Genomic DNA, 17,150 nt, shown 5'->3' on the forward strand with positions numbered 1-17,150 from the left:
GGAGAGAGGCCCTGACTATTTTAAAACGTAGCAGCTGAGAAGTGATTTTTAGTTATCACAGAACTGTCCTGCTCTGGCTACAATAGATGTTTGTACATCTAGAAAGATGTACTAGAAAGACTGTCTAATCTTACCTTGACCAGATTAGTGAGTGTGACTGTTATATGCAAACTTGTTGAATCTTTCTGATGTGAGATTAAAGTTTAGCTCCTAATGAAAAAGAAAAATGTTAACATCTCCTTGCTGGAGATCTCAGTAGTGGGTGAAGTATTGATTGGACACAAAGACTTCTCCCTCTGAGAAGGCATCAGCTTGTCACCAGGCAAGGGACAGCTTTCCTGGCTTTTGCAGGGTAAAGAGCATTAAGAGCAAACTAGATGATTTTACAAACAAAATAAAAAGAAATAAAACAGTTGTTATAATATTCAGATAATATTTTCATATTCTTTATGAACAGTACATTCACTAATAAGCTGCTGCTCTATAAAGCCAGGTATTGAATATATCCTGAAGTTTTCTGCCAGAATTGTGATAATACATTCTGTTTAGCTCTTTGTGAAGTTTGGGTCCACAGCCACTGAACTCCATCAGAGGTTGATTAGTTATGTCTTTGATTAATACAAATGTTTTAAATGTTTCCTACTAAGAATTTTTTTTGAGTGTGATGTGCTTTGGGAAAAAAAAGGCCAACATAAGTGATCTTCCATTAGGTATGAACGGTGTGGTAAATACAGTCCCTACCTTTGTCCATGGAAACAACAAAATAATTTCCCATTCCTTCCCTGCTGCCAGCCTAAGGTCCCATCTAACCTGGTTAGGTTAGCAAAAGAAACTTCAGGAGCTGGGAACCTGCTAAGTGTCACTGGAGCTGCTGGTGTTCCTGAAGGTTAAATAAACCTGGCTGGTGCCTTGCTGCTTGACTCATGCTGCACAGTGGAGCAGAGAGCAGATTCCAGAGACAGCTCCTGGGTGGATCAGTGCTGGACTGCAGAGAGGCCTTGCCAGCATGTGTCAGGGAGCAGCAGAACAGGTTCTTACTCTGTTGCACTCCATTGTGGAGTCTGTTGAGGATTCCCTAACAGGACACACTGGCAGGAGCTGGACCCTGTGTTGTGCCTGGCTCTATTGCTGCTGTAGGTGAGCTGGTTTCATGGAGGCGTGCTCCTCACACACACACCAAGTGGCTCGTGCTACAGCAGCAGCATGCTAATTAGGTTTTTCTGGAGTAACAGAAAGCTATCTGCAGGTTTAATCTGTTAATCCTCTTGATCAGGAGTTGAGGACTGATTGCAGATTTGTTTGCTGTATGTAGAAACAGTGTGTAATGTTTTACAGTGCACTTAAATGAGTTCTGCATTATGTTCCAGGTAATCATATTCTACCTGATGAAGATTTGGCTTCCTTTCATTGGAGTTTACTTGGTCCAGAACATCCACTAGCTTCACTTAAGGTACAGATTTAATATAACTAGGAGAAATTAAGCTAAAATCAATGCTACTGGTTAACAAGAGCAATGTGATAGCTTAATTGAGAGCAGCTCTGTGAGGCCCTTGTGCTCAGTCACCCTCAGGTGGCCCAGTCCCTGGCTGGAGAGGATACCTGGGGTCATTGGCCTTACAAGGCTAAACTTAGCCTTCATGATCCCCCTTAGTGCCATTCAGCTGCACAAACCAGGGCTCTACTGTGATTTGGCTTGCAGAATGCAGCTTCTTACTCTCCTCTCTCTTGAAGAAGAGATTTTTTTGTTTGGTCATGTTCTTCAGCTATGAAAAATAATGAGCTGTATGTCTTCTTACCATCATGTTTTATTTTCTGCTGCTTTGAGTTTGTGTGTAATAATTCGTTTTTGGTATTTAAAGTGTAAATATGCTGAAGAACAGATTGCACAAGAAAGCTGAAGTGGCCTTTGGTAGGTTTTGGGTGGGGGGGGTGAGACAAGTAAGTTGCCTGATGCTCTTAGTTTACAGTGTATGTTCTGCTGCTTCATCACACTTGCCTTGTGCATCTGCCAGGTAGAGAGCTATAAAAGGGAAACTGGACACATCAGAGAATGGGATCATAGTGACCTTTCTCTCTGCCACAGCAGATACATCTATTTGCTTTTCTCCTAAGGTGTGCCATGTAGCAAATAATCTGTTTTGTAAATTCTGTCAGACTGTTTTGTTATCTCTACACCAAAAATAGGTGGTTTTTTTTCCCACTTCTGTTCTGAAATTTTATGAAGCCTTGAAAACTTGTTTTGCCAAAGGTAGAATTTAAGACCAGATTCCAGATTTTCAGCAGAATTTTTAAGGTTTGCACATGCATTGCTTAGTGAACAGCTGTGACATTTGATGTTACACTCATCTCTGTTTTGCTGCCGCTCTGGTGTTTAGAAAGGTAAGTGTTTGCCACACTCAAGTGGCAAAACAAAACCTGCATGCATGTTTACTACTTCCTTGTAAAATTTGAGGTAGAAAAATAAGTGAGTGTGCCTGTATTTTCATTTCTTACTACAGAGGTTAAAATGTAGGGCTTCTTGCCAAGTGGTTGATAAACTTTCTGGTGATTCTTTTCTGTAGTCTAGCTTGAGTAGACTTGTTTGTCAGTCAGGTCAGATTATGGGTTCAGACACCTAGACTTCCTGGAAAGACCTCTAAATTATACTGAATTACTTGAATGAAAATTAGATATTTGTCATTTTTGCATCTAGCTGTATCTGTTCAGTGGAAATGCCATCTGGACTTTGTAGCTGGCATCCCAAGGAAGTGAAACGTACCCTCAGAGCATCCTGGCCTGCTATAGGCAGTCCTCCCTGATGGATTTTATCTTTGACCAATGTGATTAGATATGAAAGCAGTTCCTGTTTGGCTGTTAAAGGTTCTGTGTAAACTGCTGCACTATTAGCAGTGCAGGTGAGTCTCTTGACTGAGGAAAAGCTAGCACAACATAAGATTTGTTGAATTTCATGGCAGCTTGCTGGCCATTTGTTCAGGCCATAGCCCCAAACAGCACAGCACCTTTGTCTCCTGCCTGGCAGTGGTGTCAGGTGGAAGGACACATCTGCACCAAACCAGTCTTCTTTAGTTACTGGTAATGGAACAAATGCCTGTTTGTTTCAGCTTTAATTTTACAGTGCTCATGGTTTGAAATGATGGCTTGTTTCAGGAGCTCATTAATTGAGTTTAATTTCGTTGACATGCTACTGTGTCAGTGATGTCACCACAGCTCTCTGTAGGGACTTCTTCAGTGTACGTGTGCACAAAGCAGTTTTACTTGTAAATTTTATGAATGCTTAATAAACCATTTCTATTAATCACAAAGCTGGTAGCAAGGAGTAGTTTCAGAAGCATCCCAAAAAGCACAAGCCTTCATGAAACCTAGAAATGGGGGGAAGTTGTTGTGTTTCCCCAGGATGTCCTTCCTGGGCTATGCTTACAAACTTTGCTTTGTTGTGTCTATTTAGAGTCACAAATGAGTGTTATCCTTGCTCAGGACCTAAGGGCTTTGATCCCACACCTCTTTCAGCTCAGGATTTAGAAAGCTTTTCCTCATTGTGTAAAGATTTTAATCTTTTGTCTTTAAAACAGTATGGCCTTGAGCATCAAAATGGACAGATTCTGTTCCAATGGCTGGATTTGTTGCTTTGCAGGGAGAACTGTGACAATTAATAAAATAGAATTTCTTTCCTGTATTCTCTTTCAATCTTTCATTATGCTAGAGCAAATTAGATACTTTTCCTGGAAGAGAAGCTTTGCCAACTCACCAGTGAAAAAGGGTGACTTAAAAAATAAATGACCAACTTTGCTGGTGGAAGTTGCTGGGTCTTCCCTGGAAGTCACCATGGGGAAGTGAAAAAAGTAACCAGAGGAGCCCCTCCCTCTATTTTAATTGGAGGGATGTTCATCCAGAAAGAGCTGAGTAGAATTGGGAAGATGAGAGGAAAATGGAAAACCTGACTGAAGAATCTGTACCTAACATCTGGAAGGAAGTGAGCCCGAGAGTCAGGACAAGGTCTGTATGTGCTGGATGAAAAGCCTTTCAGGAGACACCAGCAATCCTGTCAGCTCAGCAGAACTGAGAAGATTCCTTGGCCAAATTTAAATGAAGATGTATGAATTGCTGTTGCTGGACCAAGGAGAAAGAATCAAAAGCCAGCTCTGTGACCTGTTGTGAGTCAGGATCTCATCTGTCCAAATGTGCCTGTGGAAAAATCTCGTAAGAGTGCAGATCTGCACTTGAGTCTTGTCACCTATCTGAGAGTAGAGTTCACTGAAATGACTACCGAGATCAGGGGTTTGAAACAAGAAGAGGTGATAGATTTTCTGAGAAATCATCTAATTGCTAGACCTTGTTTGTAAACCAGCATTATCCTGCTTTTTATTCATGTGATTTGGGATTTAAGACAAAGGCAGTTTGGTTCTTATTTTGGGAAAACTGGTTACAGTATGGTGCTTCAAGATCAATGTGTCAATACTGTCAGAATAATGATCAATACTGTCAGAATAAGTTTGGGAGAGCAGTTTCTTACCTCTGGAAGGAATTGGTGCCTGATTGGGAGCACAGACCACTGAAGTGCTGACTCTTCATTCACAAGGTAACCTTAGAAACAAAGCTTAATGTAGTCTAAGGTAACCTTAGAAACAAAGCTTAATGTAGTCTCCCTTTATAAATAAAAAGCGTATGCAGGGAAACTCCATCTCCTTGGTTGTTCCATCTCAGTGGAGAGGCAGATGCTTCTAGAAAGCAATCCAGAATATGCAGGTTAGGCTTCTTCTCTGAATCTCTCTAGGAAATTCCTGTCTTACTGTGTTGGCTTCAGAGGGTGTTTGCCAGAGGGAGACTAATATGTGAAGTAGGTGCTTAGGTAATTTTCTGCTACCATGTGACAGAGGCGACATTATTAAGATACAATTCAAGTAAGTGCTTTGTTGTTTGTGGGGCATTTGTTGTTGTGGATGCTGAGGGTCATCATAATGCAGGTCAGAAAGGACCTCAGGAAGTCATCTAGTAGAGTCTCCTGTGAAAAGTGTGGTCAGCTTGAGATCAGAGCAGATTACTCAGGGCACTGCCTAGACTAGTCCTGAAAATCTCTGAGGTTGAAGACTGCACAGCCTGTCTGGGCAGCCTGCCCTGTGGTTTGATGGTCTTGATGGGGAAGATGTTTTGCTTTGTGTGCAGTCTGGGCCCTTCTTGTTTCAGGCTATATCTGGTGTTTTCTGCTCTTGCACAAAGTACTGCCGTGATGAGCTTGGTTCTCTGTGCTTCAAAGTTACCTTTCTGTGAGGAGTGGAGGGGCTGTATTTGCAAAGCTTTGTCTTTGCCATGCTGGATGAACCCCGTTCCCTTGACCCCTTCTTTCCAGAGCAATTGCTCCTGACTCTTTGGCCATCTGGATGGCCTGCAGAACCAGCTCAGCTGTTGTGACATGTGGCTAGAGCTCCAGACAGAGTGCAGTGCTGTGGAGTGGATCTGCCATGCACTGAGGAGGGGGATCCCTGGGTGTGCCAGGATGCACCCCCAGCTCCTGTGTCTTCCAATCTACTTTGTCTTTCAGCTCCAGATCCCTTTTGGCACACCTGCAGCCTGTGGAGTAGCTAGGGGTTACTCCTGCCCAGGTGCAAGGCTTCATTTCTCTAGCTATAGAATTTCTGAAGGCTTCTGTTAGCTCATCCCTGCAGCTTGTCAGGGAGTTCTGGATGGCAGCCCAGCCCCCAGGTTCGGAGTGGGCTGTCCACAGCTCTCAGTGAAGTCTGTCTGTATCACATCTTTGGCTTGTGCTTCTGCTCTCTCCTTTGCTTTCTGCCATAATTCATGTTCCTCTTCGTATCTTCAGCCTTTTCACTCTCCACGGAAAAAAGATGTTCCCTGTGTGTTGCCTTACAGCAACCAGATGTTTGAGATCTCTTTTTTAATGGTTTGAAAATGAAACTGAACCAATTAACTGTTTCCAGCAGGCACAGCTTTAAATTTGGTGTTGATTAGTCTCTGCAGGCTTTACTTCATGAAGACAGTGGGCAGCTGGGGTGTTCCCAGAGTTGGGGACCTTTTCCCAAGTGTAGTTTAGGTATCTTCTACATTATCCTGATCATCTTGTGAAGTTGTACTTATGAGTCTGTTCTCTTCCAAAAAAGTATTTTTGCAAGTTTATTTTGTCAAACCCAAGACATCTTTATCTTGTTGCTTCTGTGTTTGTAATATTACTCTGCCTCTCGTTTTGACAAATATCCCTGTAGAATTCATTGCCTTTTCCCACTTAGTCTTTTAAGAGTGCACAAATAAATGACTTGTGATTTTTTTTCAGTGCTCTGTTGCAAACTGAAGGAGACCTTTTACAACTAGCAAAGAAACTGGGCTGCTTTTAAGGTGTAAGCTCTCCAACCTGATTGCCTGCAAGTATGGGGCCCACCCCCATGTTTGCCTTCCAAAATTGATTTTCTGTAGTGTTACTTGTCAGAAACACTTCTCTAGAGGATAAGGGGAAAAGTAACTCTTCTAATAAGAAATTGGTAGAACACACTGCTGCTTTTTCTCAGAAATGCTTTGTGTGACATTAAAACTAAGTTTGGACCACCAGCACGTGCTCTGTAAATTCCACTGCAAGCCTGAATTTTTCCTGTCCCTAACAAGACTTAGCTTGTATTTTAATGCACACATATACACAATAGAAATAATGCACACAATAGAAACATTCTTTATGATTTAGTAGAAAATCAACAGTTTTGGGTTTCTGGAAAGTTCCGAAATTAATAGGAAGATATTTTATTCTTTAATATCAGGAATGTACATATTATTTCACCATTTTCATTTCAGACTTTTGTGCAGCACAGGTCATGATACTCTTAGTTTTGAGGATGTTCTCACGTCTGCACTGGATGTCTTTGAAACAGAAGAAAGTCCAAATATGTAGAATGTCTGTAGATCTGTAAAACATACTTCCAGAAGGTCTCAGTTCAAGATTTGAGGGTATGCTCTAGTCAGATCTTGGGGCTGTTTTCAGGCAGCTAAATGGGAGCAATATGCAAAGTGAGCCCTTGATCTGCCTCACTTGGGCTTTAAACTTCCAGGGCCTGAGCTGGCTGTTGGTGCCAGAGTGATGTGATGCCTTCTTGTGATTCCAGCTTTAAATGGTTTATTCAGTATTGCCATCATGGAGGTAACAGAAATGAACAGGAGATTGCTTACCCCTGTCATGCACTGTGTTTCCAAGCAGAGATTGCAGGAACACTTGGGGAGCAGTGCAGGGTTTCTGCAAGGGCACTGCAGAGAGCACATCCAGCGTGACACAGCCAAGGAATGATTCAGCCGTTTTAGAGATGGGTAAATGTTACATATATGAGGAAAATGGGAGGTGTTCAGCAACTGACTTCTATTACCAGGGAGAAGAAAATCTATTCCTTCTTCTGGCAAAATGTGGGCAAAATTTCATCACCAATATTTGTGACTCTAAGCTTACATGTGAGTGTGGTCTATATTTAGTATTGTTGTCTGTATTCAGAGTGCACACTAGTGTAAACTTATACTAAAATATAAGATAGAAATAATTACCCTGCTACTGACTACACTAAACAAAACTGTTCTTTTCAGTTCAGTTTTCACAAGGGCATGGACTGACAAAACATGAGGGGAATGTTCTTAACCTGAAGAGAAGAGCAGGTTTAGGTTAGTTACTAGAAAGAAATTCTTCCCTGTGAGGTCGGGGAGGCCCTGGTACAGGGTGCCCAGAGTAGCTGTGGCTGCACTGGATTTTTGGGAGTATCCAAGACCAGGTTGGATGGGTCTTGGAACAACATGGGCTAATAGAAGGTCCCTGGCTATGGCAGGGGATGGAAGTGGATGGATTTTAAGGTTCCTTAACCATTCTGTTTCTGTGTTTAATTTGGGCTTATAAAGTATAGAGCTCATCTCTAGGAGAGAATGACCAGATACAGAATGAGTATCCTGACATTTGTAGGAAGTAGACATTAGGAGAAGGAAATTAACAAAAATGGGTATCTGGCTAAAATTCCATGGTCTAAATATGAAGACGGCTATGTAAGAAATCACATCATAAGTAGATCAGATAAGGGCAGGGAAGAAAATTATCACATGTGGTAGACCCCATATGAAATGAAAAGGAGTTGTGGTATGAGTTTTAAATTTGGAGAGATAAAACTAACGAAGCTTAATCAGAATTTTGCATAAATGTTTCTGACAAGACTAAGTTGCACTATCTTCTAGTAAAGTATGATATCTCCGTGTAGAATACACAGTACGGATGCGTAAAGATCTTTTGAATTTTTTTGTGTCTTAAAAGTAGAACTGTTAAATCATAATAGTGATCTCTCAGCTTCTGAATCACTGAATTTTGCAAGCAGATTAAAAGATGTTAAAAGCAAAAACCTAGCTGCCCCTTTAAGCCCAGGCAGAGTGCTTCAGAATTGTGCAGAGATTCCCGCCAGAATTTTTAGAAATTGTTCAGGCTTCTCCTGGAATGTAGGACACGTGTTTGGAGACCTTGTTCCTGGCCCTGTGAGCCTGTGCAGCACTTGGGATGGGAGCAGGAGCTGCTGACGATTGAGGAGCGTCACTGTCTGAGGGTCTCTTTAGGTGTGAGACCTCCTCGGAAGGGACATGCAGGTGGTTTGGGATTCAGGGTTTTCCTGAAATCACCGGTGAGAAACTGCTCAAGACGATCTTCTGCTGTTTCAAGGCTGTTTATTTTATCTTATCTATAGAATGTCCCAGCCAGGCTGACCAGGTCCGCTCACAAGGGGACCATGGCTAAAGTGCTGTCTAGGAGGCAGAGCCATGTCTTTTATACTCTAGGCTGTCTTCAATACTTACAATCACTTTCCAATACCATGCAGTCTCATTACAATATCCAGTTCTTTCCCCATCCAATCTGTGGTTCCCAGAATGCAACCCCAACATGGATGACATGAAGGAGAAGGAGGAAGAAGCCCACCACACCCCAAATCCTCCATCTTGACCACATGGCCCTTAATATAAACAATCTAAAAAACCTACTTATTGTACACCCTAACACTCTAATTTACACTTTACTTATCTTCAGGGCTTGCATGTCTTCCCTCAGTGTTGGTCAGTTTTCCCAAGGAGCTAAATCCAGCCCCTGAGGCTTTTGGGCATCACTTGGGTGTCTCAGAGGGGTCTGTCAGGGGGGTCCTTGCATCCCCAGAGGAGCCAGGGAGGTACCCTGGATTTCCACAGAGGGGTTCTTCACATCCAGCTGGCAGCACTGCTGCCTGGCTGGAATTCTACAGAGGTCCAGGATGGTTCCTTGGCCTGAAGTTTCTGTTCCCTTTGTAGGATTACACAGGGCACATAGGAGCAGCCATTCCCATAATCATAGGCCAAGTAATAATTTATTTTCAGAAGTAACCAATTGAACGCTGAGGTGGAAGTCCTGGGTTTCCAGTGGGTCTTTTTCATCAATTCTGCTATCACTTTACACTCAGAAAATAAACTGTGTGAAAGTATTTCCTGGCATATATATGTGAGTGTATGATGAAGATAATGGTGTATGATGAATTAGATGAAGCGTTTTGTACTAGAGGAAATGTGCAGCTACAAAGCAGTAAAAGAATCAGCATTGTTGACCTTGTTTGTTGTTGGAGCTGATACTTAACCACATTTACGTTGGAGTGAGGTTTGACATATATATAAATACATTGTAATTCTGTGAGTCACTGTTCAAGGTGAAGTCTCAAAAACAAAGCAGAAGGCCCAGAAGAAGTTAGATAGTACATGTGGGAACAGGGAGATTTTTGCAGACACTGTCAGTAGAGGGGGGTCCAGCTCTGTGCTCATTCCCTGCTCACCTGCCGTATTTGCTCACAGGTACGTGCTCACCAGTTAGTTTTACCGCCGTGTGACGTAGTGATCAAAGCCGTAGCTGACTACGTCCGCAACATTCAGGACACCACTGATTTGGATGCCATAGCAAAAGATGTTTTTCAGCATTCACAGGTGAAGTATAAAGCCAAATATTGTCTTGTTTTCTTTTTCTAAAATCCATTTTGCTGTACATTTTTGTTGAATAATATCACTTGATAAAATAGTGATTTGGTTGGTTGATAATATGAATCTGTTGATATTGCGGTGGCTCAGGTGTCCTAATTTCATGTTCCATGCTTTCTGGGGGTGAAAATTAAACCTGTATTTACCCTCAGTGCTGTAAATTCTTGATAACCAGAGGAGTTTGTAGCCTAGCTGTGTTCACTGCCTTTGAGACTCAGCTGTACATGAAGGCTGAATGTTTACCCTTTCATGGGTTGACATAGCATTTCTTGTACTGGAGCAGTGCTGCAGCCCTGGAGGGTCCACAGGCATTAATCCTGAGATACTGTGTACATTAACTATTGTACAGCCCTGTACTGACCTACAGGTGAAGTGCTTCTGACCGATCTTTTTTTTTTATATTTTAGTCTAGAACAGATGACAAAGTTACTCGGTTTAAGAGAGCGGTTGCTTACTACTCAGCAACTAATAAACCTATGCCATTTCATCCACCACATTACCTAGGTAAGTAATGACAGCAACCAGGCTTTTTGTTTTAAACAAAACCTAGGGTAACCCTAAATCAGAAATTACATTGGTGGCCACCTCTTAGAAAAATGTTTATATCTTCTGGCAATTCTCATTGACCTGTCAAGGTGAGATTTCAGAGGGAGGTTTTCTTAGGATCTGTGCTGGAGGTTGTGTTGGTGTCCTAGAAGAGAACAACCTGGATTACTTTCCTTCTTGGCTGTTGCAGCTTCCATTCTGGCATTGGTACTCTTGAGAGAGTGATGCTGGGAACAAGTGAAGTCTAGTGTCCACTCCATTCATGAGGATAGTTGCTATTTCTAGTCATTAAAACATATTTACTGTTTCTTACTGGCCTTGCTGGAATGTATTAGAAATCCCTTTATAGTCTTTGATTTTTTGGTGTCATAACAAACCTGCTCAAATTGCATCCACACATTGTTGCGGTGTTGCAGATTATTCTCAAGGCTTGAAAATTAAAATGTGTGATCACAAGATTTCCTACTCATGCCCCAATCCTAACACTAAAATGTCACTTTAGTTTAAATTTTCTAAAGATCTTCAGTTACCCTACTGGTACACTGACACAGATTTTTTCTGCTCTCTTTGAGGGTGTGGAGTGTTTTTATTTACATCCAAAGACCTGCACTGAAGGGTTTAGAGGCTACACTAGGTTGAAAATGCTAGCATTCTGTATCTTTGACATTGACAGTGTCTCCATTATGACAACTCTTGGAGGTTTTTTTCTTGTAAGCTGCCTTTGATTCCCAGATAGAATAGGAATGTTCAGCAATGAGATACAAAGACCTGAAAGAAGGTGAGACACATAAAATACATTTCATAAGCTACAAGGTATTTTTGTTGAAAGGTAAAAATCAATTAAATTAAATTATTATTTATTTATTAAATAAATAATAATAATAAATAATATAAATAAATAATTAATTAAATTAAATTATTATGTATTATAATTAATTAAACACATAGGAGAAAACAGTAATGCTAACAGAACAAGAATAAATAAACCATAGAAGGAAAAGGACAAACATGGTAACATTTGTGTCAAATGTGGAGTGTTTTCATGAGTGCTTGGTTTTTTTCTTTTTTTTTCCCTTCTCTTTTCCCCTCCTCCCCTGCAATACAGCAGCCAGACCAAATCATTTTGGTATGCCTGGGTTAGTGCCACCATATGTTCCTTCTCAGATGCTTAACATTCCACAGACCTCACTACAAGCAAAACCTGTGGTAAGTACAGCTTCTGCCCCCCTTCATGGGAGGGGCCTGCTGTGCCCAGCAAACTGGAATCCAGGTGGGAAAGGTGTAGCCAGCTTTTTCAGTGTGGGCAGTCACTGACTGAATTTTAGATCTGGAACTAAAGTGATGCTACAGACTGTGGTGGAACAATTTTGTGGATGCACACGATGGCTGAGTTTTAATGCATACATTTGGAAAAGGCCACTTGATTAAAGAATGTATTTTGTTTTAAAAGCAAAGCCTTAGTTGTCTTCACTCAAGAGAGATCCCTTTATTTTAGGCCCAGCAGATGTCCAGTCAGGGTGGGGCCCAAGGCCAGGGTCCATACCCCTACAGCCTCTCTGAGCCAGCCATCACCTTGGAAACAGGTGGAAAAAGTCTGTCTGAGCAGAACAATTACAGTAACATTCCTCACGAAGGAAAACACACACCATTGTATGAACGGTCTTCTCCAATAAATCCAGCCCAGAGTGGGAGCCCTAACCATGTGGATTCAACCTATTTTCCTGCCTCTTCTACATCTTCGTCCTCTGACAATGATGAAGGCAATGGGGGTGCAGTGAAGTAAGTTTCTCATGAGGATGTTCTCTTACTCAGCTTCTGTTAAAATAAATTTACTTTCAAAATCGTTTGCCTGTGACCTGAAAGTAAAAATCATAGAATCAATCATAGAATACCCTGAGCTGAAAGCATCATTGAAGTCCAGCTCCTGACAGAGTTGGACTTTGCATAAATCTGCAAATTAGTGGTATGCTAGACCTTAAAAAGATGGTTTTGAGTCACTAGGACTGCAGACGTGTATGGTTCAATCTCTCACCTTGTTCCTTAAGCAGGAATACAAAAGCAAATACTAGTGTTGGGTGTTTTTCCTCTTCTGCCCTTATGTTTTATTGAGAGAGTGAAGTTTTGGTAAATGTCATAAAGCCTTCCAGTTCTTTGCTTTGTATAAAAAATACTCCTGCTTCACAGTAGTAAGTCATTGCAATTTCAGAATCTGAAATCTACAAAACTTCACTGAACTTTTAGTGTTTGCATGTCCTAAATTTGGGTGTAATGTAATGTGAATGTCAGAAATATTTTCCAAGACTCCTACAAATGGACATTTTTAATAGAAATCATCCCTTAAAATCAGAGTGTCTTGCCCAAAATTCTGGTCACAGACACCAAGGATTTATTTCACTGTCTCTCAAACTGCATTTTAGTATGATGTTCTTCTTTCTGTTGTCCTTCAGCCATGTCAGTGGGAACAAAATAGGCTGGGAAAAGCCAGGAACCCAGTCAGAAGGTCAAACACGTGGAGAGCTGGGAGACCAAACAAAGGTATTTCCTAAATTCCAGACATCGCATTTTATTACTTTGTATTAAAGCTTTACAGCAAACTTGGAGGGGGATTTTCGATATTGATCCAAGGTATTTAGTGCAAACTAGTACACTTTGTGAATTACAAAACAACGACTTAAGAGTACAGGAGTAAGTTTTCCAAGGACATTGCAGCATATACATAAAGCCAGGCATGAAATAGGATGTTTTAGACAATGCTAGATACAAACCAGGAACAAATCAATTACCTTATTTGACCCTTAGCCAACAATCTCCCCATGCAGTGTTGCTCAGATGTTGCTCTCTAGATTTCCAGTAGTGTGTTGGATTTTTAGGAAGGAGTGGCAGTCTGAGTGTCCATGGAGTCAGAGTCCATGTCCTGTAACCCACAGTGCAGTAACCACAGCTCTGACACCGTCTGTGTTAGTCACAGGCCACTGCAGGTGTATCAGAGCTCAGCTGAGGACTTAAAAGTCCTTTACAACTGCATTATAGGAATTTCACATAATGCTTATTAAAATAGCTCCATGGGCCTGGTTAGTGTTGCTGTTTAACTAGGTAAAGATGGGCTAGATAAGCACTTGATTAAGATTTATCAATACTAAATCTGAGATTTCAAACCATGTTCAAATCAAGAACATGGTGGTGTCTGTTCCATGTGTGATCTGTGTTTTGAAAGAACATTCAGAGCATTTGCACTTAATATCTCTCTGCCTTGATGGTGGAGCTGTACACCAACTGTTAACTCTCTCAAAAAATCCTGATCTTGAGTTAGTTACACTGTGAGCAAGCAGAACATTTTCCCTGTACTTTTGACATAGGAATTCCAGTAAACTTGGGCTTTTGTGCTTAAAATATCAAGTGGATGATTTAATCTATCAGTGGTTATTATTTCTGCAGACTGCACCTGTAGGATAGCTGTATCTGCTTGGGGATTAGTCACTGTATGCAAATGCTAATTTGACCTATTACATTCCTTTCTTCTTTGCTGGGCCAGGCCCTGTGTGCAGCAGCCCTGTGGCTCCTCCAGCCTTGGGCATGTCCTTTCCCAGAGATAGCCACACTGAGCCAGAGCTGAACGAGCACTCACTAAACCTTCCAAGAGATGTATGCACAGGCTGACTTAAATATATCCAGTTTAATGTAGTAATGCTCCTGAGCTTTACTTGCCTGTTTTTTAAATTATCAAACCACTTTGTCAGCCCTCAGTAGCAGAAGGCAGAACTATCTTTTGAGCACAGCAGGAAGGATTGTGAGTACATTTTGTAAGTGAACTAATTTCCTAGAGAGTTGAACATCAATGATTGAGAAAATAGGTGGTACTTCCTTTTCCTTAAGAAGTTGCCCAGAGAAGTTTCCCCATCCCTGGGAATGTCCAGGGCCAGGCTGGACAGGACTTGGAGCAAACTGGGATAGTGGAAGGTCTCTCTCTGCCCATGGCAGGGGTCAAATGAGGTGGACTCAAAGGTCCCTTACAATCTGATTCTATGAAGGTTTCAATTGAGTGAGCTATGTGAATTTCTGAAGTGCTGAAAATCCAGCACAGGTCAGGCAGGTAGCAGCAGTCTTGACACTCCTTTCACTTGACTTAACTGCAAGGAATTTTGACATTCCTCTCACAATGTGATTCTACATGACAGAGGTAAGCTCTTCTCATTTGGCTGGATGAATATTTCTAAAGAAAAGAATCTCCTTTTAACTGGTGTTTCCTCAGCTTAGGTGTTGGAATGTTGCTGGTGCAGATTCAGGAAGAGCCTGGGTACTGCAGTGAGAAAAGCACTGCTGTCATGTGGGGGGTTTTGTCTTCTTCTCTGTGTGCCCCCAGTCATTGATAGTTCCGTAAACTTCTCGCTGTGGTTCAGCATTGCTGATTTACAGTTATTTGGATAGTAGAAGGCAGGGAAAAAAAATCTTTAACTTGATATAGAAATATTTGATACTGTAACACAGATTTAATAAAGCTGTGAGAAAAGCATTTGGTAATAGCATGTTGTTTTGGAAGTGTTCTGGTTTACAGGTCTTAGCCATTTTGTCTGTCTATTTTCATTTTTATAACTCAAATGAAGTCTATATTACCAACTAAAATACAGTCTTTCAGTAACATACTCTTTGATTGTGTAATTGAAGTGTCATCTGAAAAGAAGGTTGCCTTTGGGTGTTTTTCTAAAGCCCATTTTTGCTACCTACACCTTTCTGTAGAAGACTCTTGGAAGCTGTGTGGGGTTTTTTTTTGTTTGCATTCAGGTTTTTATTTTTCATAGGTCTGAAGATAGCTACCCAAGCTTGTTTGGGCCAATTTTTATGTTACATGTTCTGTGGGAATTCATGCTTTGGCCACTTCTGTTTCAGCTTTGCTTTTCAGGTCTTAGGAAGCATATGAACTTCTTTACTCCTGTTGTGAAAATACTCATGCGTGATGTATCATCAAGTGATCAAATTTTGCTCTCAAGAGTTTTTACTGTTGCTATGATAATTTATAGGTGTGAAGCTAACATGAACTCTTAAGCTAAAACCAGCTCTTGGTTTTGAAGACTAGGATTTTTAGGAAGGAATTCTAAATTTTTTTTGGTTGTATCTATGAGAAATCAACATAAAATCCTTATAAAGGCTGAGAGGTTTACAGTATATTTTTGTGCATCATATTTTCCCCATGAGTTTATGAGCTGCATTTCTAGAACTGGAATAAAATGGCGCTTTAGTCTTCCAGTCAGAATACTTCGCCATTTTCTCTTACAGTCTTCTCAGACAAAGAGCTTTTATGTTAAAAAAACCCCGAGCAGCCAAAAAAAACAACAGCATTTACCCAGCTATTGAGTTTGGACACTATGTATTTTACGTGTTATTTAATTGAACCATGTTATTTTCCCTGTTTCATCTAGAATTGCAAGCTATGTTAATGGAAGTGTAGATAAAATACAGACTGTGTGACTCTCAGTTAGCACATTGAGTTGGAAATATCTCAGGAATACTGAGTTAAGAGGCCATTCACAGGTCATTGAAAGGCCATGAGTCCACTTCTGCATTATGTGGTTAAAATTTATAGAAAATAGTAATTTCTGTTGTTGTTAATGAGTTAAAAGCTTTATCATAGTATGTATTTTCTTAGTAGTTTGGTTTTACTAGCAAACAATGGCTGAAGGTTTCCTGAAAACCTTTTAGCCAGCTTTGGATGATGTGTTCTGCACAGTGCAGCAGCGTGAAGATACACTATTTTCACTGGGGGTGAGGGAGGAAGTTTGCTGTTTCCTTTGGCTGATCTCCTGTTAAGTTTCTGGACACATCCAAAGCACTTTATTTTGTATGTTCTGTTACAGGCAGAAGGTTCCTCTAGTGCTTCTTCAGGAAGTCAGGCAGCTGATGTCAAAGGGAATCAAAGCAGTAATCCACAAATCCCATGCCTGTTGTCCATGCCCACCAGAAACCACATGGATATTACCACCCCTCCATTACCTCCAGTAGCACCTGAAGTATTACGAGTGGCAGAGCACAGGCACAAGAAGGGGTTAATGTATCCCTACATCTTTCATGTCCTAACCAAGGTATGACATTTTGAAATGAGGTACTGTGAGATAATGATTCTGTAAAAATAATTGGCCTGGCATTTTTGGCTAAAGGGTACCAGATTTTTACATCCTTCTTAATGCTCTAACTTCTGGTCCCTTTTTAGTTATCTGAACCAGTTTCCCCCCCGTTTTCTAACTGCTAATATGGTACATTGTTCCGATAAATATGAGATTACTACAACTAGAAGTGTTTATTTATAAAATTAGTTTTTTTCTCGAGTATTTGCAGTTATTTGTATATATCTCTGTGCATGGGTGTATATGTCTGTGTGCATGTGTTTATGCAGAGTCCATTTCCATCTAAAAATTCCTACATATGTGCTTTGGTGTTTGTGCCAAGTCTTTTCTATTTTCAGTGTTCAGAAGTACAAGGTTGTTTTCTCTCCCAGTCTGATGCCTCCCATTACTGATAGCCAGGCCCCAAGAGAAACACAGCAGCTCTAAGAAATCCCTTTTGTACCAGCAGCTAGCAAAATGGCACTGTCCCCATGCCTGTTAACCTTTAAG

At 41.0% G+C, this 17,150-nt stretch overlaps 1 protein-coding gene across 4 annotated transcripts in view; it reads left to right on the plus strand.

The window, feature by feature from the left end:
• The window catches only part of FAM120A (family with sequence similarity 120 member A), a 47,555-nt gene that overhangs the window by 9,924 nt on the left and 20,481 nt on the right, over positions 1-17,150 (plus strand). For 2 of the 4 annotated variants that reach the window (XM_079317508.1, XM_079317506.1), the window contains exons 3-9: positions 1,368-1,450; positions 9,820-9,948; positions 10,407-10,503; positions 11,654-11,751; positions 12,041-12,324; positions 12,993-13,080; positions 16,395-16,619. In XM_079317508.1, coding sequence (XP_079173634.1) covers positions 1,368-1,450; positions 9,820-9,948; positions 10,407-10,503; positions 11,654-11,751; positions 12,041-12,324; positions 12,993-13,080; positions 16,395-16,619 — 1,004 coding nt within the window. Of the gene's footprint in view, positions 1-1,367; positions 1,451-9,819; positions 9,949-10,406; positions 10,504-11,650; positions 11,752-12,040; positions 12,325-12,992; positions 13,081-16,394; positions 16,620-17,150 lie in introns of all 4 variants that reach the window. The other 2 variants (XM_079317507.1, XM_079317505.1) reach the window with 1 other exon arrangement.

The sequence above is a fragment of the Erithacus rubecula genome, assembly GCF_903797595.1.
Source record: "Erithacus rubecula genome assembly, chromosome: 13".
In the NCBI taxonomy this organism is placed as follows: Eukaryota; Metazoa; Chordata; class Aves; order Passeriformes; family Muscicapidae; genus Erithacus; species Erithacus rubecula.